The 25,794-nt window shown below is 32.7% G+C and overlaps 1 protein-coding gene across 2 annotated transcripts in view; it reads right to left on the reverse strand.

Annotated features, from left to right (window-relative positions):
• Nucleotides 1–25,794, reverse strand: part of NAALADL2 (N-acetylated alpha-linked acidic dipeptidase like 2) — a 902,549-nt gene that overhangs the window by 503,485 nt on the left and 373,270 nt on the right. For both annotated transcript variants that reach the window (XM_081070260.1, XM_081070261.1), the window contains exons 3-4: nucleotides 22,627–22,897; nucleotides 11,913–12,032 (exon numbers count right to left, since the gene is read on the reverse strand). In XM_081070260.1, the coding sequence (XP_080926386.1) occupies nucleotides 11,913–12,032; nucleotides 22,627–22,897 (391 nt within the window). The remainder of the gene's footprint in view (nucleotides 1–11,912; nucleotides 12,033–22,626; nucleotides 22,898–25,794) is intronic.

A 25,794-nucleotide genomic window follows, 5' to 3' on the forward strand; every position in this document is an offset into this window, starting at 1 on the left:
ATAAAATCATCCTGTCATTTTAACTCATTAATCGGAAACTATTCATTTCTGTGAGGATTTTGTTAACAGCCAACAAAAATCAGTACAATACTGGAGGATGTTCACAGCAGCCCAGCAGGCACTTCTCACGTTTCCATTAAACATTCCATGTGCACCCATCAAGTCATTATAACATTCCACATATCTGTCAACCTTTACCAGACTATCACATACAAGCATACACGGTAAGACGATTCTTATGAAATATTCATATACATTTTCAAGTGACAAATTCTTCTCATTTAAGATAAGATTTAAGGGCAACGCTTTTCCAAGGAAGTTAATGAGAATGCTCCTCTAATAATAAACGAGCTCAGATATACAAGTGCCCTAGGATTTCACCAGGTCCTCTGGTCAGGATCAAATTTAATACCAATTCACGTTCAACTTTCTTTTTACAGGGGCCTAAAGCTATGTCTCCCTGGCTGTCAGTAATCAGATAAAAATACCAAAATTCAGTCAATGTGGATGTCGAAAAATTTAAGTCTAATGATGATATAAACTCCCCCCCACGCCGGTTGATTTTTACTATACTATGCATGGAAAATATCAAGTGACATTTTTTTACCCCTTAAAAACGAGTCAGATTTCGGACAGTTAATTGGTAAGTCTGAATCCTCTGATTAGTATGCTTCATTGACTAAGGGCAAAAGCTGACTGAATGACTCTCCACATAAATGGGAATTATTATCCTAAGGGAAAGCATGTCTTGTCACCACTCAAACAGCTCCCATGGGAGGGAGGATAGACTAAATACCAAAGCAGAGGCATTTTCAGGCACCTATTGAGAATGCTGGTTAAGCACAACCACAACGCCCCCCACCACACACACTTTAGTTTGAATTTTTTTATTTTTATGATTTCAATAGAAATAAAGATACCATATGATTAACACTTACATGCTAATCGTCTGACTTCTCCAGATGTTATTTATTTTTCCACTTTTGCTTTACCTTTCATGTGTATCTTTCTCATTCAGAACCATTTGAGAGTAATCTGAAAAATTTTTTGTTCAATTGTAAAGGACCATGTTTGAAGCCACAGTGGTGCTACTGTCTGAGAGAAGGTATCTTAACATAAAGGTTCTTTCATAACCCCAAATAAATTAAGGAGCTGAGGGGAATCAGAAAGTGCACAGGGTTTGGAATAAGAGCTCTAGCTCTCCTGTGTCATGCATGTACGCCACTGAGTAAGACACTAGGACACTCAGGGACTTAGTTACTCACTGCAGAGCAGTGACCATCCCTACTTCACAGCAATTTTGTGAGGATTATACGTGTTTATGTGAAATCATGTATCAGAAAGAAAACTACAGTGTTTCACAGATATTGTTCAGGTAATTATGTTTTTCAAAAGTCTCCAGTGAAAATAAAAACCTTTCCTTACCATGGTTATAATACAAAACCAATACTAATGAAGGTTTAGTGAGCATTTACTGAAAGCTAGGTGAGAAAAAGACAACACCATTATCATACTGGTTTTACAAGGAAGGAAATTAAGTTTTATAGAGGTTAAAAGCCTTGAAGACTGATTCATAGCAATGAAGTGAATAAGCTGGGATTCCAACCTCATACAGTTGATTGGATTCTATATTTTAGCCATAGGATGTGAGGTAGGAAATGTATTATAGTTACAAATAAACAATGTATGCAAATATATACACATAGATTATTGGGGTCAGAATTGTGATGAATTCAAATCTGTCTTTAGCCACCCCTTCTAAAGGCAGCCCCATCGACCAAATATAGTATTCCGGTGCTTTTTTCTATTCTAAGGATACTACATTGTTATTATCCTATTAATTACCTTTGAATAAAATCTTTGTAACTTATATTATTTATAGTTACACGTTAACAAATTCCCCATTAATTATAAAAAGTAGTAACTTCTATTTCCAGTATTTAATAAATGTAATATAAACCGGAGAGGCTATCCCAAAACCTCTCAAACCATGTAAATATGGTCTCATACTTTATTTGTAAACTGTCATCTAGATGTATGCATGTGTTTCTCAGTTTCAGGGCAAAAGACTTTAGAATTGCATTTTCTAATCAATCAGAATTTTAAACAACCTCAAATTAATTGTAAAACGATATAATTTTTTCTGGTTTCGCAATTACCTAATCTGTACCCTAACTTATTTTGAAAATGGATTGTATCTACTACCTGTTTAATAATCAAAGCACACAAATGATGAAGCCAGACCAAAACAAGAAAGCAGAAAAGAAAAAAAACAACAAAAAAAACCCCACATATATTTAGTAAGACATATTAGGAATTTTTTAAAACTTAAGGAAAATATTTTCATATAGGAGGTCTGATAAGTAGGTTCCTGAACTTGCTGCAACAATGTTCTAACTGTTTTTGGTATCACAGGGATTATTCATTATGCATTTGTACCAACTAGACAAACAGTTATCCAAGTTTACCATCTGGAAGTGCTGAAAAGGCTAAAAAAGTTAGATGAAAACCACCTGAACTTTTCACCAACAATTCATGGCTCTTGTATCACGACAATGTACCAGCTCACACGGCACTGTCTGTGAGGGAGTTTTTAGCCAATAAACAAATAACAGTATTGGAAAACCCTCCCTACTCATCTGATCTGGCCCCCAATGACTTCTTTCTTTGCCCAAAAACAAAGGAAATATTGAAAGGAAGACATTCTGATGACATTCAGGACACCAAGGGTAATAAGACAACAGCTCTGATGGCCATTCTAGACCATTCCAAAATTGCTTTGAAGGGTGGACTAGGCACTGGTGTTGGTGCATAGCTTCCCAAGGGGAGAACTTCGAAGGTGACCATAGTGATATTCAGCAATGAGGTATGTGGCACTTTTCCTAGAATGAGTTTGCGAACTTAATTGTCAAAACTTGTGTGTTTTATAAATCATATAAAATATGCCATTTAGAGCCCTGTTTCGTTTTCCAACACAAGTAAGTCTGCTATTTTTCTCCAGACTTCTTTGCCTGATTTAGGGTTAAACGCTTTCCGTCATTTAGCTTAGTTTTTTTCGTTTTTTGTTTTGTTTTGTTTTGTGTTTCAGTATGACAAGCAATAACTAATCCAACATATTGCAATTTTCAAAATTTTAGAAATTATATTATTTTACTAGTGATCCTATCAATAAATCTTTTGATCATATACTGAAGTTACCCATAGTTTTGTTTTATTTCAAAATAGGCTGTTGTATACCAAAACAGGTTGAAAGAAATGACTATAAATATGAAAACATAGAGAATATGTCAGCAAATGTAATATCACAGGAAAAATATGTGGGCTGATTTGTTTCATTTTGTTTACTATTCTAAATTAGAAACAAAAATTTCATGCTGGCATTTCACACATATATGAAAGGCTTAGATAATCTATGGAAGCCACATACACATTCTCAGTAAAGAAGGATTTGAATTGGGTCGAACAACACTTGCCTATCTGTGATATAATAGTAACTGGGAAGACAGGCCAATTTCATTTTAACCTGCCAACTATTACAATTTTTCTTTACCAGTGCTCCTCTTAAGTTAAAGAATCCTTGAACTTGTAAAGTATATAAAAACTGAGAATACTGTTTGATATCACCCAAAATATAAGGCACAGTGTTAAAATTGTCCTTATATCATAGATGTTTTAATATCCATAATACCATCACCAAGTTGTACTAATGTTTAGTTACAAATATGCTATGATTTATAGGCAAAAAAATTGTATCGGAGCAATCTGTTATTAACTTGGATATTGGAACAACATCAAGTAAACAGGGCATGTTAGAACTATAAGGGGCTCCCCCTGAATTTCATTTAATGACATTCATTTTATATATGATGAAATTCATCCTAAGATTACTTGAAAATTGTCTTTGTATGAGAACTATAAAATAAGTCTGATATGGGTTATTCATGTACTATGAAAAACAAGCATGTTGTTTGTTGATGCTGTTTGTAATTTTAACAACCTAATATATGTAGATTAAAACAAAAATAAAATTATAAGTACAAATTGAAGACAAACACAATTTTATTTGAAAATTCTTCTGGTATTTCTTCCATGATTGTCAATATTAGTTCAAATTGAAGTCTGCTATTATACTTCATATGTTTCTGGGATTATAGACTCTAATTTTTCTAAATTATCCAATACAAATTGATTTAAAATATGGCATTATTCCAATAAGGATTGAAATTATTACTGCACTAAGAGTTTTAATATTTTGAAATGAGGTGACTGTAATATTCAAATAATGTATGCACTACTTTTTTAAAAAACATAAAATATTTATTATACTTAGTGAGATTACTAACTGTAATATAAAATGTAATACAAGAGAAAATACATAATATTGATGTAAAGATTTAATGAAATTTGGGAATGCAAATCTAGTAAATAAAAGCAACTGTTTATTTTTGTGCCTGTAATAGAAACACTTTTTTCAAGGTACATTATTAAAATCACAAAACCTTTATTCTTAACTATAATATATATTAGGCTATAAAACTTTCCCAATAGCTTTTGCGTAAACACAGTAAATATGTTTTTTCAGTTAAAAAGCAATATAATGAATATTTATGATAATAAATTAACTTATATTTTAATAATTACTTATTAAAATAATATTTTATTGAGTATATATTATTTTCAAAGTTCAAGTGAGAACATTTTAAGCTTGTTTATCTATATTAAGGTTTTATAGCATATTAAAGTTTAACTTACTAGAAAAATAGAAAGTCTATTGAATTTAAAACCAGATACAATATACTATGTAGCTGTAAGTTTAATTACATAAATTTTAGGGTATAGGTGCTTTCCCCCCTTCATACAGATATTAAATATTTTTCAATGATATTCCTTCCCAGAAGCAATTTAACTCTGTCTCCACATATTTTATAGAAATAACAGATATTTGAGTAATATAAAATATATAAAGAAAATTTTTGAAACGTATAATTTTAGGGAGTAAAGTCGAAAGATCGATTGCTGTCTTCCTTTCTTCCTTTCCCTTTCTTCTTTCCTTCCTTCTTTCCTCCCTTCTTCCCTCCCTCCCTCCCTTCTTTAGTTCTTGCCTTCTCCCCCTTTCTCCCTCTTATTCTCCCACTGTGTCGTCATCTGTCTCTCTTTCTTTCACTCTTTCTTAGTTTTATTGACTTATACTATAATGCTTAGTTAGAAAGAACACAATGCTTTGCATCCTGTCTTGTGGTGCCAAACTTACATGGATACATAGGGATACACGTAATACGTGAACCATAGTACAATAAGATATATGTAAAAATCAACAACCCTTCTAATACATTCTGTCACTTGTTATGTGTTCATAATATTCAAATAACCAGTAAATGTAATTTAATTATACTATTATATAGGTAAAATATAGGCATAACTTCCAAATTATGGGATTTATTCACAACAGACTTTGTAGATTTGCAAATACACCTTCATTTGTTTTTAAGCCATGAAAAATATGTTAATATTAGGTGTAGGATCTGAAGCATTCAATTAGTTTTTCTTGTTCTAAATTCACTTTCTTAAAGTCTGTTTGCTAACTGACAGAATAATGACACAGTCTAACATTTTTCATACAATTCCTGATTAAAGTTGTAGTTCAACAAATATATTTTACTTTCTGTAGATATAGAAATATTTGGTGTGTCATTTAGAAAAATACCTAAAGTCAGTAAGTGAATAATGGAAAGTCTTCTGATAAAAAGCAAACAAACAAAACAAACAAACAAACAAAATACCTAGCAGATTTAGGTTTTGAGTATATTGAACCACTGTTTTCTGATTTTGTGTTCTAGTCCTCATCATATTTTCTGTGACCAGTGGAGCAGCTCTGTAGTCTTACAATTACTGAATATGGAGCATTGGTCAATTGTAATTACTTCTGAGAACTGAGTATGAAGTGCCTCATTAAATTAGTCAGTGAACAGCATACAATTTCCAAGTAGCAAGATAGCATTTGCTTTTTTAAAAAACTTTGCTCATAGAATGTCTTCAAAAATTGCCCCCAGAAAAAAGAAGCAAGTTGGCCTTTATATACAAAACCATATCTAAAAACATCATGCAATCACACTGAATGAAACATTTTTTTTAATCTGAAATATTCATAGAATGTCAAGTAAATAGTTCTGCCAACTTCATACATAACAGGGGAAATTCTAAAACCTGAAAGTTTCAACAGGATAGAGGTCTTTCTCTTCTCTCCTTTCTTCCCAGCCTCACTGCCAAATCATCTACAAGGTTACACCATTTTCTATATAAACATGCCACATACACAGGGCACACATGAATATTTTATCTTCAAAATATATTGAATTCCTTTTTTATACGTAGTTGCATTATTTTACCAGGAAATATATTCTTGAAGCTAATCATTAGTTAAATGCATCATATTTAATTTGGAATAAAGGAAACTAAATTTTAGTTCAACCATCTTTAATCATCTACCATGTAAATAAAGCACAGCAAAAGTTGCTTTCTGTAAGATAGGATAAAGAAAAAAGTAATAATTATTTTGAAAGCAGTTATCATAGGGATTAAATAAATGTCATCAGAGAAAAAGGGAGACTAGAGTAAATGGAACTTATTGTTTAGCGAATATGAAAAGCATGCAAATGCTTCATGTGAAGTTAATATTCAAAATACAATGTTTCTCAGCATTTGCATAAACTATGGGATTTCTTGCTGATCTTCCAATTGTCCATTCATTGAATATTGATTGGTAAATCACTAGTACATTTAGAAATTTCTTTTGTAATCCCCAATTCAATGTTTTAAATTTATTTATTTTATGGATTAATTTGGGTTTGAAATTCAAAGCATATAGCATTTTATTTCTTTAAATAATTCTAATTTTTTTTTTTAATTTGTGGGGAACAATTTAATCAAAAGTACAAACACCTAACAGGTTTTTCCTACCTCTCAGTTCCCTCCAGGCTTCTCCAAAAGGCCTATCTATATAAGCATGAGTATAGACGTAAGTGGTGGTTGGTTAAGTTATACACTGGCAAAAAATACACACAGATATTAAAATATAAATCTTATCTAATCAATAAATACAAAACTTTTAATTTGTAGGAAATACAAACTTATTTGGTGTCCTGGATCATTAAAATTGTAATTATAAGAATAAAAATGTATGTAAGAAAAACATTAAAACCAACTAATATTTACTGATATCATATAACAGTGAGTACTAGGGATGTGTTGCATATTACTTCATTTATAAAAAAAATGCAATAGCATTTGTGGATTTTTGTGTGTAATTTCACCCTGCACAAAAGACATCAGACATGTATTCATTGTAATTTTCCTGCATACAAATGTGACTCTTAACAAGATGTGAGACTGGTAATTGGTGAGGACCCAGACAGTGGCTCAGCCTCCATATTTCAGTGGGATTTATTGCATGTGTAGTTGTCATGAAATACACAGTGATTATTATTATTTTTATTATTGATTTTTGTGAAAAGGGCTTTAAAAGTGAAGCCAAATACTTTTATTACATTTTATAGAATAAATTTCATACTGGGGTGCTATTCGGCAATTTGGGAATTTGGGAAAAAAATTTAAATCTCCTTTACTATGTCTCAGATCATCACTGAGAGAAATGTAAGTGAATCCATTATGACATATAAGAGAATATTTTGTCTTGAAGCCCGAAGAACTAAAGCACTCCCCCATAAAACAAACTTTTATAAATGCAAAGCTGAAATAATGTCTTTTCTCTAAGGCCTATGAGGAAGATGATTGGAGAAAATATTCCTCTAAGCTTAACATCTTTCCTTAAGCTTAAGGTAACTATTACAAGCTGGCTCTGAGAACTTGGTTTGCTCTTTCCTGCAGCATACATCTAAAATCCTTTTATTTGCCTTTCACAGTTTCTGCAACATAATGTGAGGATTTTCTCATCAATTCCCTTCCTGGAGACTAAATTAACACGTACATAGTATTTACAATAAAACTAATGAGATCTATTCCATCTTGGCTGCAGCATATTTTTTCTACTCATTTAAGAAATAATTTAATATCACATTATGTTTCCCCTTTGCCCTCCTTTCCTTAGATTCAGAGATTCCCTCCCAAATTCATTTTTGAACTATGATTTAATAACTACTGCACAGCAAAAATAACATTAACTTTTCTCTTTACTCACTCAGATGCATGTTCCCAGTACAGATGCTCATTTAGAATCATGATTAATAGTTGTGATTCACATAGAAAGTCAACTGATCCTCTGCTTTTTTCAACCTATCTGTATTACTGTACTTCTTCATTTTCAAATTGCAAGCCCAGAATACACCAGGGGTGTAAAATAAAATGTATACAAGTGAACACTTTGGTCAGCGTTGCTCAAGTAGTAGTTCACCATAATCAGAAGTGTCTGGATGCTGATGGTAACCACTTTGAGCACCTCTTGCAATTGCAGAAGTCAAACATGACTTGTATTCACCTTTTGTTATCAGTATACTTTGAGTATTACAATTTTAATAACTTTTTCCTTTCTTCAAATGCGTATATATTTTTTGGCACCTCTGTATTTGATGGACAGGTAAAACAAGCTTGGCTGCAATCACTCTGTATAAGCTTGTCTAATTTATGCTTCCTTTTTCTGTATTACGTGAATATTTATTAAAAGTCACAGTATCAATGATTCCCTCAATTCTCTGGAATGATCCACAGAAAACAAAGTGTAGAATGGAATCGAAAAGGTTAAAAAAAGGATGTCCTGTCTCTTCTACCTACAAGATAAAGCCAGGTATGTGGCAAAGCTCAGTCTGGAGGAGGATTCTGCATAGAACTCTATGTTAAATTTATTTATAGGCCTATGAGGAAGATGATTGGAGAAAATATACCAAGTTCTTAATAACCATGTCCTATCCTAGATAAACCATTAATTCACTACTTTGTAAATATAGCCAAAAGTTTTCATAATGTAAATATTCTCTTTAACCAATTATCTATGGTAAGGATTTTTAGTATTTGTCCTGTAAGCATTATTAGAAAAAAATTAAATAACAACTTGAATTTTTAAAGTTATTTGTTTGTTTGTTTATAAATGATATACGCAGTCACTGTAGAGCATTTAGAAATTCAGGAAAATATAAAGAAGTAGAAATCCATAATTCCATTTACCCAATGTATATAATTGTCCCCTGCCGCAGAATTGAAAAAAGAAGGATTCATGTAATGTACCCAAATCAGTGTTAAATTATTTCTCATTGTCCTTTTAAAACATATCTAGAGAGGAACATTCTTTTCCAAACACCAGAGGAAGACTTTGGATTATTGCTAATACAAAGTGCAATTTGAGTCTATTGTCTTAAGTTAATTAAGTTAATAAGAATGACTAATTCTCATATCATGATCAAAACTCTACCCTAGATTTCAAATGTCAGCTTGCCCCTCCACCAGATAATGTCTGTTGTTGGAGAAGGAGATAATTTTATTTCCCTTACCCACACACTAATGATACTCATCAAGGAATGGAAAATAATAGTCCCTACCTCAATAATGTAGTTAATGTGAAAATTAATGTGATGATACATAAAATGTGCTTTGAAAATATCTAGCCCACATTACTAACAATATTACCATGGAAAACACACATGTCCTTTTCTACTCACAGCTTGGGACATAGGTCAATCCCAAAACAGACACTCCTTTTCTGTTCATTTATGAGATGCTAAGCAAACCTCTCTCTCACCTTTAGAATTCTCAGGTGAGACAGACACCTATCTACAATGCCTTCCATATTACAAAGGACATAAATTAAGCCCTCCATATGGTTCCATTGAAGCCTCAGTAACGAGCTTGCCATGAAATTTAGAATACATTTCTCCAAAATTCCTATTCATGAAATCCTGTCTCCGCAATCTCCAAATATTTTATAACGCATACATGAGTAAGGGGTTTAATAATAGTTCAACATGTTTCCAACTATTTCCTTTGAAATACAGCTGTCACATAGCTCATTTTGAAATAATTTACTCTTATTTTTATATTACAACCTCAGTTACAAACTTCAATTTCACATCTTCATTGTCTATCTACTCATCTGTCTGTCTCTCTGTCTATCTACCAGTCTACTCCACCTACATCATATACACATATACACATACACATTAAAGACTTATGAAGTGAGACTGGATGTAAATCCGGATTGTTTTATGTAAATAGCTGTTGATCTTTGAGCCAGTCACTTACCCTTTTTCTGCCTTAGCTACCTAACCCATAAAGAGAAAATAGCAGTCTTTACCTCAGCAACACAGTTATTGTGAAGACTGATGTGGTAACACATAAAAAGTGCTTAGAAAAACATCTAGGCATTGTACACCAGAAGCTAAACATTAATGAATGCCAACTATATTTTTATATATATAATGTGATGGCTTGGTGTGAGGTCGGAGGGATAATGGATGGGGGAAGGGGGGTTCACAGTGTGAGGGATATAAATGATAAACGTCTAAGTATTACCTTGTCTTGTACAACTGAAACTAATAAAAAAAAAAAAGAAAAAAAAAAGAAAAACATCTAGGCCATATTACTAACAAAGTTACCTTTACAAATAACCATAATATAATCTTTATTATAATTATTATAAATGTGCTCTTTATAACTTATTTGTTTGACTTACGAGAATTTCCACATCATTAAATATTTTTTTTTACATTATAATTGTTTTATAGTATTCAGGTGTACAAATATAGCATAATTTTCAATACTTAATTGGACATATATGTAATTTCTACTATTTTGTCACATCATTGGTCATCATTATGTTTATCAACTCTTTTTTTTTAACTGGAATTATTGGATCAACATGTGATTATTTTAAGGCATCTAATGCACGTTGACAAATTGTCCTGCACAAAATTGATATCACTATATATTATATTTTCATGACTACCTCAAAATTCTGACCAATTACCAACTATCAACTGATTTAAGTATAGGGCATGCTTGGAAGACAATGAAACATAAGTATAGGGTATTGTCTTATCTCCTTTAAAAGTGTGACAACAGATTTCTGGAAACTTTTTCAGGCTTGTAAATTAGCAAACCTAGGATTAGATGAGGAGAAATCCAATATATCTTCAGAATCAGAGAGTTCCAGTGACATAAATACATTGACAATTTTTCTTAATAGAAAAAGAAAAATGAAGGAAGAATGAGTGGTAGTGGCTATCTATTGTGGTGGCTCATTATGTGATACTTAGATCAAACTGCTTCAATTATGTAAATGAATCTAGTCGATAATTGTTAATAAACTTCTCTTTAAATAAAATAAATCAAAATTCTGCTTCTTCTTAGCATATTATAGCTTAATTAAATTCCTGAGCACAACTACAAAGTTATACAGTTGACAAAATCAATCACTAAGGTTTGTAAATCATCTAGATACTAGTCTAACATGAAGTACATAGTAATTAGTCAGTTTTAATAAGAGGAGTTTCAAATATGTCATAAGAATAGGATACTGAGATTGTAATTTTTAGCATTCCATAGGTATTATTGTGAAGAGTATGCCAATTTTATCGAGGTTCCATGAACTAAACAATATCTGGCTTAAGGTATCCCTGTCTTATGTGACAAGGACATCCATTTCTCTTTCCTAAAGATCTTAATTAAAATGTTCTCTCTTGGAAAAACCATCTTCCTGTGACACTTTCTGCCTCTCTCTCTGTCTCTCTGTCTGTCTCTATTTCTCTATCTCTGTCTCTCTCTGTCTCTCTTTTTCTCTCTCTCTCTCTCACATACACACATACACACACACACACACATATACACACTCCACACTCACAGAGGCATATAACACCAACAAAGCAAAACAAAATATCCATCTCCACCAAAAAAACAGCCATTGGACCAACCTTATAAAGTAGTGGCAATTTTCCCAGTTTTAGGAGTGCAATCTGATTTGTTATATTTTTCATTTTTTTAATCCTTTTTAAATCATCTGCATTTCCATAACTTACATCAATGACTTCAGCCTGAAAGAAAAACAAAGAAAAATGAAGCTTTGTAGTAGGAATGGCAGCTGATTGCTCATTTGGTATGACAAGAGCATTTGTAGTAATTTTAAATGTTCAAAGGAGAAATAATTCTGTCTCTTACCCTGTCCCAATCACCACAAATGTGACCTTTCTGTTTCTATCAAGTACAATTATTGTAGTCACTGGAGAAAAAGTTTGAGGATCATTTTTGCTTTGTCCTCCCCATCTAACCAAGTTACAAAACCAGTTCATGATTTTAGGAGACCACTGAGTTTATTGTATTCTGCATTTGTATTTCTGGGATTTAAACCATTTTATAAAACACTACAAGATGAATATCCTTAAGGTTCAACTACAGTCATACCATTCTTGAACCAACCATTCAAAGATTCTCTATTATTATCCAAATTAAGCAAATCCCATCATGTACTTGGAGTCTGTGCATTAAAAATCAGTAATTACAGAAGTCTCAATGTGTGTATAGTTTGACAGTTGATAATAAAAATGTATGTATTGCCTTCAAAAGATGCCTCTGAACTAGAGCCTCTCGGAATGTCTTTCCTATTTACCCTCAAGAAAGCTGAAAATCACAGCTGCAAGAAAGCACATTGAATTTTTCTTAGACACAAATCAATATACAACGATATGATAAAATGTCAAGTCATTTCTTTCCACACATTCTTGATGCTACAGTGAACCTCTTTTTATTGCATGTATTCTTTTTCACTAGAAAATCATCCACTCAGCTAGTTGGCATACTATGTCTAATTTACATCCAAATACCAAAGATTAAGTCACATCTGACTAGTCCCTTTGGGAACTGTCAAATGAGCAGGAAGTTAAGTACCTGTTGAACTATTCACTGTGTGCACTGTTTTTCTATTGCGGACTTGCCTGACACATAGGAGAGAGTAACTGAGAGGTGCAGAGTAAAATGGAACTACTTCTATTTTTCTGTAAACGTTGTTATTATTATTATTTTTTTCACCAGAGAAACATATACAAAAGTCCCCACATTAATTTTTGTTTAAATTCTGTATGTTAACTTTGAACTAGGAACAAAGAACTTAAAACAACAGCAACAATTCAGACAGAAAACCAAATATTTTATACTTTGCTATAAAGAAAAGTATTGGGATTACAACAGAGTGGTGGGCCTTATGGAACTAGCTGAGAGGAAGATGGACACACTTTGGAAACAAATGTTAAACATTAAAGTACAATTATCTTCTAACTATGATAAAATATTTGGTTAGAAAGAATCATAAACCAGACAATTAACAGTGGCTAAAAATCAAAATATTAAAAAGTGACATTTTATTACATCAGTGATTCTGATGTCATACAAAAATAGAGAAATATCCTGAGCAGAAGCAATGGAAGACAGGAGTGAATAGAACTGTTGTTTCCTGTAGTCAGCTAAATAAAATAAATAGGACAATCATAGAAAGTAACTAGGTCAAAGAAGTGGCCCTGGGATCATTACACATGGGTGGCCTGGGCTCCACATTGAGGAGCAATCTAGTGCCACGTTTCTCTTCTACCCCGAGGTAGCAAACATTATTCTTGCTTATGAAATGATATGTGCTTTGAAATTTTTTCAGACTTAACACTTCAACCAAATCAATCACTGAATCCTCCTAGTTCTCTCTAAGACATATTCTGAATTTACAAAATGTTTGAAAAGCCTGCTGTGACTAAAACAGTAATTTTCTACTCAAAATTAGAGATGGTAAACCCAAGCATTTCTCATACTGACAAAATACATTATCAGTAGTACCATTCATCTCAACACAAGTATTACTGTAGACATTTTCTATCTTATATAATCCACCGTAGCTTTTGAATGTTGTTCAAAGTAAATTTTTTACTTATTAAAAACATGTAAAGTCAAAATGATCTCCCATATTTACCTTTGTCATTTCTAAAAATCATGAACATATTAGTATTTATGAAGGGCTCAAAATTCAAAGATCATTAGAACTTTATTAGTACTTCTTTTTCAAGTTCAATCAAGGGTTTATATCAGGAACGTTATCATGAAAACCACAATTCATTGAAGCATGAAAACCAGTGCCACTTCCTCCCACTCCTGTCGATATCACTAATCAATCATACCTTTTCAAACTCCTTCTTGAAACAGTATTCTAGCTAATCCAAAACAATTAGAGATTACCATAAGCAGGGACTATACACAATTTTTAATATTAATGAATTGTTCATTTAAATAACTAATGTTTAAATTAATATTTCATTATTTACAATATTTAATAACTGGGACAGCACAAGTTCTAATCAGTAAAAAAGGACTCCCAACCAAGCACAAGTGTGTGATACTAGTGCGTCCCAACTGACTTACTGAATTGAGCACTAAGCATGAGAAACACAATCCTTTTTTCTTTTCTTTTCATCTGGTTTAAATGATCAGATAAAGGGGTGGCTTGTCAATTTATTACTTTGTTTTTTTTTACTGGAATATATACACCTGCTGGAAAAAAAAATTAGCTACAATGATATATGAAACCATGTTTTGATAGCAGAATAACAAAGGTAAGCCAGAGTTGTTACTTGTCTTGGCATGCAGTGATTATTTAACATATTTGCAAAACGTTTTATAGTCCAACATATTACACACATCCATATAAATAATAAAATTATATTAAAATGATTTTAGTATAGAAATTTAACCAAAGTGCAATTCTGTCAGAATTACATTTCCATCTTTTAATTCTATAATCTCCAAAGTCAATAGACAAAACCATGTAAGTTTAGAATAAGATTGCATACAAGATTACACAAATGCAGATTGTTGGAAAGAAAGATATATTTAAGTTGTCCCAAATTAACAAATAGATAATTTTTAGATATTCATTTGTATTATTTGGTCAACATTCAAAAATAACAATCAGCCAGAGTATCTGTCCTGTTAGCCATTTATATTAAAGTCACTTTAAAAGCTAAAACTATATCTTTAAAAAAATAAATCATAAAAATATGTATAGAAATAGGAGAAAAAAAGCCAGGAGAAAACAGAACTGTGCAAGTCTAAAGAAGAGAAAGTATTAAAGAGAGAATTTTTCCCCCCAACAAAATAGTTCAGGTTATATTTTAGTTTCTGAAGGTATGGAGGGACGTGAATTACACAAATGGCCTCCTGTGCTTACTTTATCTTGCTGAGATATTGACAATAAAAAGTAAATAAAGAAATTAACAGTTCAGAAGACTTCCAGTTATGCTATGCCTTAATGACAATAAAAAAGGGATAATAGAGAATGGTGCACAATTAAATTAATAAATAAGTTAGGGAAGGCATTGTTAAGGGGATCCCATCCAAATAATGAGGAACCATGCACTGACCTGTGGGGATTTTCTAGACTTAGGGAAATGCAAATCCCTTAAGAAGATGCACACCTCTATTGAATGAAACATAGATATTGAATATGTTAAGATATAAAACATGACTACTGAATTTTGAAATAAGAAGTTATTGATTTTCTTATGGGGTGGGGATTAGATAAGATTGGAATTGTAGTAAATTTACCAATAAAGGAATGAGCAAGAGTTAGGTGGTACTCCACAGAAGTAACAGTTAGCTGGTGGACGTGTAACTGAGAAAGGTGATACTATATCGTTTGGTTAGTCAGCTTTTACCCCCCAAAAAAATGTTTATACAAAAAGATAAGTGTTTATAAACTGAAAAAACTGATTTAGCCCAATTTGGTCTAAAAATCCTAGAAATAAAGTATACCGAAATTGGATCTAGAATATTCTTAAAATTAGAATAAAATAAATTTGTGTAATAATGATTGATCCTACTTCATTCATATTTCTATGAACATGAGTAATGACTGAGTATGAGAGTTTCTGTAACTTTATCACTTTTCCCATATTTAACCCATTTAATCTGTTTCCCTATAGTAAATGAAGAATAGGACTCTTTAAAATAATCAATAACAGCTGCAGTGCTGGTTAATTGCTCCAGAGATAAGCATTCTGGAATGACTCAGTTATCTCTCCTGGGTGAGGCAATGGGGAAATGGGGTCCCTGTCTTGGAAGTCTAGCCAGGGAGCTGGTGGACAAGTCCCAATGTTTTGAGGACAAGAATGGTGGTTCGGCAGATATTTGGCAAAATGTTTCAGGAGCCAGAAGTATCCCAGAAAAGTATACACCTGACAGATAATTTAAGGAAATTCTTGAACTTACCTCTTGGTCTTCCATTAGCTCAGTCTAGAATGGAAACTATCTGACCATGAAACTTTCGCTTTCAGAGAGAAACTTGAAGGATATCCCCTGACCCTTATAATACTATTAACTTTTGAATGTCCTCTGTGGCCCTAAATGGAAGGCGTATGGAGTCAAAGTGGAATCTGAGGGCATTCTTACTTTCTACCCAATCACATTGCTCTTGGCTCTGTCCAATACATACAGTGGCCCTAATATAGTGGCCATGCTGTAACTGGCATACCAGTCTCTGGCTGAGTGCTGAGTGCTATGAAGTTGTATGCTAGCAAAGCTAACCTCTGACACACACACACACACACACACACACACGCACACATTTCAAAAAAAAAAAAAGCTTATGTGTATATCTGAAAATTTCTGTGGTTTAAATATCAGACCACAGAGAGAAAGTTTCACAGAATCAACTTTCACCAGCAGGAACAAGCTGGCCTGAGCCAATCCAGCATGCCACTCAGATACTTGAACCTGACCTTTTAATGTGGTAGGACGATACATTATTCAGGGCTTTGTTAGGTGGCTAAAAACAGAAATATGTATGCATTAGAAATATTGGTTGACACTCTTGCCTAGGCCTTGGAAATGTGGGAAAAGCCAAGACATATCAGAGGGCAAGATGTGGGTAACAGCAAGGGAGAGCTAAGGGCAAGAGGAGCATCATAGAGAAGCCCAACTAATAGAAAACTGGAAATTGAATATGGAGCCTTTGAGTGTGTGTGCGCACTTGCGTGTGTGTGTGTGTGTGTGTGTGTGTGTGTGTGTGAAAGTGTGTATTAAAAGAAAGATTAAATTGAATAGAACATGAAATTATACAAAGGAAAGAAAAAATACTTAAACAGTTATGTCGTATTGCTAGGCATTTTACTATGGATATAGTATAGTTTTTCAATCTATCTTCAGAACATTCATATTTGGTAGATATTTCTGCGAACTTTTTAGATGAGGAAACTGAAGTTTAAGATAAATAGCTCACTAGTGTTCATAGCAGAACTGAGTTTTGTAATTGCTGACCTAACTGCCAGTTTCTCCTATTGGACCATCAGCTATATATGGGCAGCGTCCATAGGCCTCTTATTAATCACTTTGTCCCCTGTGATTGTCATATAAAAGGCGCTCATTATGTATTGCTGAATGTTGAATGTCCTCTGTTATATTAGTGAAGCCCAGCTGTTTAAATTCTATATTATTCAGTTACTCTTTCAGTGTCAAATTAAAATATAGGGAAACATTAATAATCATAGAACACTTTATTTAATAAATGATACTCAACTTATTAAGATAAAGATATTGAAGGAGTTGACGATTCATTCAAGAGAATTTTTCCTGGAGGCATTGAAAATAATATGACAGAATTATGTTTCTTTTAAAATCAATTAGATTAGTTTATTAAAGTAGTGCATAAACCTAAGTATCAACTTTTGCACAGATCACTCCAGCTCTGAAGTGTGGTAAATCTTCATTGTAAACTTCATATTCAAATACTGGCATTTTTATGGAAGTTAAAATATAAATTAAATCTGCTAAGAAAGTTTTATTACCACTTAAGTTTATAAGTGGTGTGCTTTAAATCATATTAAAAGTAAAAATAAAAGGGCTAACACAGAATGTTCTGTCAAATAACATGTAGCTATGCAGACTCAGAAACTTTACAAATAACTTTAGTCAAATTAGGATTCTAAAGTCAAACATTTTCTCACTACACCTGCTATGTTTTTTCTAATGGAGACAGGAAAAGGTCCATTGTACTTTAATCACTTAGTTTAATTTATCTATGCTTGTTTTAAAACTTTTATTTCATAAAATACGTTTTTGTTCTCTTTCCTAGGTTCTCTTTTCCTAGGATGTAAACTCTCTAACAAATATTTAACTATGGACAATATGTTGTGATAGATTACTTCTTTTTCTGTAAATGCTTATGTCTAAATTTCAAATACAGGAAAAATGTGTGTGTATATACATATATATATATACATATACACACACACACACACACACACACACACACACACACACACACACACACACACACACACACATATATATATATGGTAACTAATCCCATGAATATCATCCTCAAATAAAAAGGCAGAAATATGGAATTGTTTTGTTAATACAGTTAGTGTGCAGAGCTCATGAAATCAAAAACAGAAAGTCATATTGGGCAAGGTGATTTTATGTGAATTTAAAAAAATAATAACTTTATATACAACTGCCAGAGTGATTGTTCAGTCGCTATTGTTCACTGTTGATGAAACGATGGTTCCCAAGAGAAAAAAAAGGGAGATGAATAAAATGCAATATAATTTTCAACATTGAAAAACTACTCCAAGCTCACTTTTCTCTACTACTGATGAGACAGTAGCTTCATCTTCATACTCAGATGATAATGCAATTCCATTCCACTCTTTTAGCTTTGTGATATTTTTATTTATAATGGAATCCTTCAGAGCCAAATGCATATAGCTTTGCTTTTGCAGTAACACTGTTAAGTTTGTTTTTGTTTGAGAATATTAAAGAGAAATACAAATTTTTCCTAGCTATATAAAAATAGACATCTGATTGTAAGTTACTCAAAGATACCATGCAGTGGTTATAGTTTTTTCTCTTTAAGATTTTTTTTAACAAAATATTTGATACAGTTTCATATGTCATATGTTAAACTACATATTGATATTTTACAAAAAGGAAAAAAAAGACAATGATCTTGAGGTCAAACATGATGCGATTTGTCATCTGCATTCAAAAATAAAATAGTTCATTCGTAGTTTCTTTGAGCTTTCAGTTTTCAACTAAAAAATATGATCAGGGAGTTACATATAGTTTATTCTTTATTCATACTTATGAAGGCATTTTCCTCCCCAGTGATTAATATTTGACATGCTAAACAGAAGACACAGAGATTATATTCAGACAACAAGGTAAACACTTGTAATTCCAAATCTTATGATACATAGCTATGATATTTTCTTGATTTCTCCAATTTAAATGTGTCTACTTTATACCAAATAATAACAATGATAATAGCTAACATTTACTGAGCGCTTTCTAAGTGCCAGGCACTTTACATGGTTTATGTGATGCCTTCTCCATGACAACCATTTGAGATAGTATTATTATTCCCCTAATACAAATAAGAACATTGGGGCTTACAGTTGTGCAGCTGATAAGGAAGAGTGCTAGCGTGGGCTCTGTGAGAAATGGAGTGGTGATAAATGTGTTGATAACAATATTTTATCCACAGTGAGTTGGTGAAAATTAATTTCTCCATAAAATCACATTATTTTGCTTGTCATTCAGACACTAAATAATGCTCAACAGAAAGAAAACTCCAAAATCCATAAAAAGTACAGGAATAAAAACAAATCCCCTGTTCAAAAATAAGAACATAGATAACCCAATCTGACCAACATATATTAAATATTAATTGTTCCCTTTGTGTTTCTGCATCCACGTGGGTTTTGCAAAAGGCAAAAGAAATAACTGCACAAGGATTACATGAAGCCATATAGTCTATTTACAAAACTGACTAGGACAAAAAACAAAACAAAAAAAACTGACTCAACATTGTCAGCACTCAGTACCAATATCTTTAACATTAGGATGATATTATAGTTGATAGTTACCTTTTAATAAAAATAGAAATTACTGTTTATTCCCCAAAGCTAACTTCATTCATGCTAAAATATTTATATATCCATTTTAATATGTATTTTGCATCTGACAGGACAACTCTCCCTAGGACCCTTTTGCTGACCCACCTGTCATTATGATGGGGTAAACAATGTCACCTTTCCAGCTCACAGTGAATTACAAAGAAGTTGCCAAGTACACCATCCATCATGCTGGCACTAAGTAGGTTTTCGAAGTAGATCTCAGATATCACAAATGCTGTTTAGACTGTTACCAGAAAGCAAAAATTGGAAGCTTATACAAAATGGTCATATGATGAATGGACATGACAGCTTTTAAAAGAAAAGGGGCACTCCTCTTCTACAAATAACCTTGTCAAAAGCAAAAGTAGAGGGGCACTTCTCTGGCAGTCAGACTGGAATAATTTAAGAACTTGTTAATGGCTCTGCATGATAGAAATTCATGCAAACACAGTGTACTCAAAATCAAAAATTAAGTATGCCTGAATCAGCAGCAGCACCCTCTCAAGCTTGATTTGAATTAGGGAATGATCTGAAGGGATACAGAAAAATCACCAGTGTCCTATTAATTAGAACATATGAGTTTCAATAATATATCTGTCTAAAACATGCATATAAGATATATTCAATTATTCTATACGCATATAATTTGTTTTTGAAAATCATAATACTAATATAGAGTTTAAAAAATCAATATCAATAACATATTATATCTTTTATTGAATATACATTTAAATTAATATGTAATTATCATAATAGATTTAAATTAGTAATATAATTCTAAAAAATAGTTATTGTCAGTGTTTTCATCTAGTTTGACTGGTTAATTTCTCAAATTATGTTCCTCAGAAAGAGGTGTTTATTTTATCCATAACTGCGCTTTAGTTCCTTTAATAGTACCCTTTTTATTTAGGCCTAATATTTCAAACATGGAGTACATTTCTACACCTACAGCTAACTTTAAGTCTCCCATTTTATAGCTACACATTTATTTAAAAGTGTAGTTTTTATAGCATTTATAAATGGTAGGAGGGTCTCAAATGACTTATCACTTCATGGATGTTAAGGTAATTCTATGATTCAGTAGTAGACCTTGGTTTGCTTTTATATGAAAAAAAAAGACAATTTAAACATCTATAACTGATAAAAATAAATGTGTAGAAAATTCTCAGAGGTATGGTCAAATAGGGACAACAACACAAAATTTCAATGGGCCCAGCAGATTATTAAAGATGGTCACATTAATGAAAGAGGGATACAAGTTGTAGTGTCATCGCTTTTCCATATCACCTCAGTTAAGGTAGAATGAATCTTCACCACAGAAAATTTAAAATCAAATAAATGAGGATGGTTCCAAGGACACACTCAAACTCCTCCTGGGATTCTGTCATTTTGTGATTTGGACATACTTCTGTGTAGTGGAGGAGAAGGCTGTATTAGACTTCAATTAACTGGGATAAGAGAAGGCCAGAAATGTGTGAGCTTCTGCAGGACTGGGAGTTTCAAAGAAAATATGTTGGGTAACTTTAGAATCTTGAGTTGAGACCAAAGTTTCTTAACCAAAGAAAGTGCTTGTAGTGTCACTCTATTGTTATTAATATACAGGTGTATTTCTTTTATTGCCTACCATAACTAGCATATATTAATCAAATCAAATTATATGAGTCCTATACTAGAAATACTACAGACATTAATATTATATTAACCTTTAATTAGTGATGGGCTTTTCAAGCTGGTGCTGTTTGTATGTAGGCCTTTTGCTAAACCAGAGAATATGACAGAGAACACACATAATGCTGAAACATCCGTAAATTTACCCATGAATTGCCTCTCCCCACCTCATCCCCCTGTCAAAAACTAAATAAAAAAAAGAGAAATACACACACACACACACACACACACACACACACACACACACGTTAGGAATGAACATGTATTTACTGGTACTGTCCTTACCAAGGGCTAGGATTTGTCTTCCAAAGTTTACATTTATTAGTTAATTCAATTCTCACAACAACCTTGTGGTGTTACAACTATTATTATCCACAGTACAGAGATGAGGAAACTTAATCCTAAATGGGTAACAATGGAAAATTGGGGAGCTGATATTGGAACTAGTTCATGTGTCTGTAGAAGCCATGCACTTAACCACAATGCCAAAAAAGCACCACACTAAAAAAAAGAACAGCTAACCCAGACAATTGTAAAGCAATAATCTTCACCTGGCTGCTAGCTCATGTGTTTTCCATTAAGAAAGCAGCAACACTGTATTTCAAATCCTAAATGTGTGAATAATCACATCAATTTCCCACTCTATTTCTTGCATGTATGCATAGCTTCAAAACACAACCATATCCATTTCTATTTCTGTCCATATCAATCTACGTATTGAAATGCGCCTTTTTAAAACCAAAGAATAAAATGAACATGCGCTGTGTGAACTAAGCAAAATGTGAATGACTCAGTCACACATTCAACACTTTTGAATTAAATTCTTCTAACATGTTTTCACTTTCAAAATATGACAAGGAAAGGGCCAGGGAATCCAAATCTCCCTTTCGCTTTCCTGGCACTTCCACCCTGAGAACATTTAATGGTTACTTTTGTATATTGCATCATGCCAGTTAGTTCAATTTAGATGAAAGCTGTTGTTTTCTAATTCCATTTCACCATAAATGACAGAGACAAATGGTCATATTACCTCGAGAGTTCCTTTGGCAGAATAGGCAGCGTATGAGTAGAGCAGATCTTGGCTGTTATGTTTTCTGGCTTCACTGCAAGGCTGGCCATTAGGATGAAAGCACTGGCCGCTGCTGCTCAGAGTAACAGAGCTGGGAGAAGGGCCTGGCAGATTAAGCAGGACTGAGTAATTGACAAACTGTATATCTTCCAGGCCCAAAGATGTCCACTGAGTCTCGATCTCCTTTGAAATCTCCGTGTCATCTTCACTTTTGTACAGCTGTACCAAATTTCTGAAAGAAATTTAAAAAGCACACTCTAAAAAAAAGAACTCTATTCTTTTGAGTTATGACTGTTCAATATATTTACAATTATTAATAGCCGTGGGATATGAAAGATAAATGAGGCAGGACACTACAAAAGAAACTCAGAGGTAGAGGTGACAAATTTGAATAGAACTTGGCCTAAATCAAAGAAGAATGAACTAAGTTCTTAAGAACTAATAAAGCACTATGGGACTGCAGAGAAGAGTGTAATTAATGCCAAACACTTATTTTATTAGTCTGATCCTTCTATCAACATCAACACAATACATTTAAAACTCAGTTCCAAAACTAGGAGTCATGCTGTTACGATAATTTTGTCTTATAGTTACCATGATTCCATGTAAAGCTATGTAATTAATAGATAGCTATTGTTATGTAAAATGACACAGACAGAAGTTTTTCAGATACAAATTACATGCTAAATTACATGATGCTATGACCACAATGACATGAAATAAAATCAGTATGTCATGGTAAAATCATGGTTAAAGTACAGATTATCAAACCAATAAGGAATTAAATGTTTTATATTTACCGAAGTCTATATAGTTTTCCTATACCTTTTCCATAATCCACAATGATACTATCTGTTTTTGCTTATGTTATCCTAGAAGCCAGAAAAATCTATTAAAAATATGTATAGAACCTGGAATAGAATCAGACATAGGACATTAAATAATTAATTAATTAATTAATTAACAATCCAATAAAGTGTGTATATATATATACCTTCTTATGATAATTTTACTGCAATTCAAACTATTACCTAAGTGGATATTTTGATATCATTGTAATTTTTTTTTTTTTTTTAAGATTTTATTGGAAAAGGGAACAGGACTATATTGAGGACAGTGTGTACTTCCAGGACTTTTTTTCCAAGTCAATCTGTTGTCCTTTCAATCTTAGTTGTGGAGGGTGCCGTTCAGCTTCAAGTTGTCCTTTCTGTCTTAGTTGTGGAGGGCACAGCTCAGCTCCAGGTCCAGTTGCTGTTGCTAGTTGCAGGGGGCACAGCCCACCATCCCTTGTGGGACTTGAGTAATTGAACTGGCAAACTTGTAGTTGAGAGCCCACTGTCCCATGTGGGAATCAAACCGGCAGCTTTCGGAGTTCGGAGCATGGAGCTCTAACCGCCTGAGCCACCGGGCTGGCCCCTCATTGTTATTTTTGCCCATCTGATTATTTTTCTCATACATACTTGTTTCTTATAGAACCCTGTTTATTCAAGAAACCCAAAGTGAAACACATCTGAAAAAGGAATACAAATACACACAATGGAAAAATAATATATATAATGGTTTAGGAAGGCATTTCTGAACACAGCTTAAAAGGAGGACACAATAATAAACAATGTGTGAGTTATTTTCTTTTTAAGGCTATTTCTATTCTTTTTAAATGTCTAATCTGACCAATAGTCAGTGCTATATACATTTTATGGAAGATCTGATTAAATAATTCCATTTTTTAAAATTCTGAATAAGACTGGTAGGCTGGCTTCTATCCTGTTTTAGTATTTTTGGTGGCGGGAGGTTTTAATTAAATTGCTTAAATTTAAAACATACAGTATAATATACTTGATATACAAGTACATTGTGAAATGATTATCACAATCAAATTATTTAATAATACATCACCTCACACAGTTACCTTTGCGTGTATGTTTGTGTGTGTTTTGAGAACACTTAAAATTTCTCAGAAAATTTCTGGTATACAATGCAGTATATTAACTATAGTCACCATGCTGTACATTAGATTTTCAGAACTTATTCACCTTATAATTGAAGACTTGAACCCTTTAACCAACATCTCCCCATTTCCCTTCAGCCCCCAATCCCCGGCAACTACGATTCTACTCTGTTTCTATAAGTTTGACTTTTCTTTCTCTCTCTTTTTCTTTTTTTAGATTCCACATGGAAGTGATTCTATGCAATATCTATATTTATTGGTCTGGTTTATTGCAGTATTGGACTTTATCCTAGTGTCCTCAAAGTTCACCTATGTTGTGACAAATGGTATGATTTCCTTTTTCAAGGCCAGATAATAGTACATGGTACGGATATATCACTTTTCTCTGTCCGGTCTTATGTCTTTGAACACTTAAGTTGTTTTTATAATTTGGCTATTGAGAATAATGCCGCAATAAACATGAGAGTTCAGATATCTCTTCTCAATACTGATTGCATTTCCTTTGGACATATACCTAGAAATGGTACATCTGGAAAATATAATTCTATTTTTAATTTTTTGAGGAAACTCCATGAGGTTTTCCTTAATGGTTGTACCAGTTTACATTCCTACCAACACTGCACGAAGGTTACCTTTCCTTCATATCTTTGCTGGCACTTGTTATCTCTTTGATAACAGATATACTAGCAGGTGTTAGGTGATATTTCATTATGGTTTTGTTTTGTATTCCATGATGATTAGTAATGTTGAGCACCTTTCATGTATCTGTTGATTATTTGTGTATCTTTATTGGGAAAATGTGTATTCAGGCCCTTTACCCAATTTTAGTTGGACTATTTGTGTGTGTGTGTGTGTGTGTGTTTGCTATTAAATTACATAAGTTCCTTACACATGTTAGATATTAAGCCCTTATCACATATATAGTGTGTATAAATGTTTTCTCCCATTCTATAGGTTGCATTTTCACTTTGTTGATTATTTACTTTGTTGTACAGAAGCTTTTTACTTTGTTTATTTTTTCTTTATTGTCTGTCCTCTTGTCATATCCAAAAAAATCACTGCAAGACCGAAGTCAAGAGTGTTCCCTTCTGGGTTTTTTTGTGTTTTTTTTTTTTCCCTTGGGAGTATTTCAGTTTTGGGTCATACATTTAAGACTTTAATCCATGTCAACTATTTTTTTT

This window comes from Rhinolophus hipposideros (genome assembly GCF_964194185.1).
Source record: "Rhinolophus hipposideros genome assembly, chromosome: 2".
Classification (NCBI taxonomy): Eukaryota; Metazoa; Chordata; class Mammalia; order Chiroptera; family Rhinolophidae; genus Rhinolophus; species Rhinolophus hipposideros.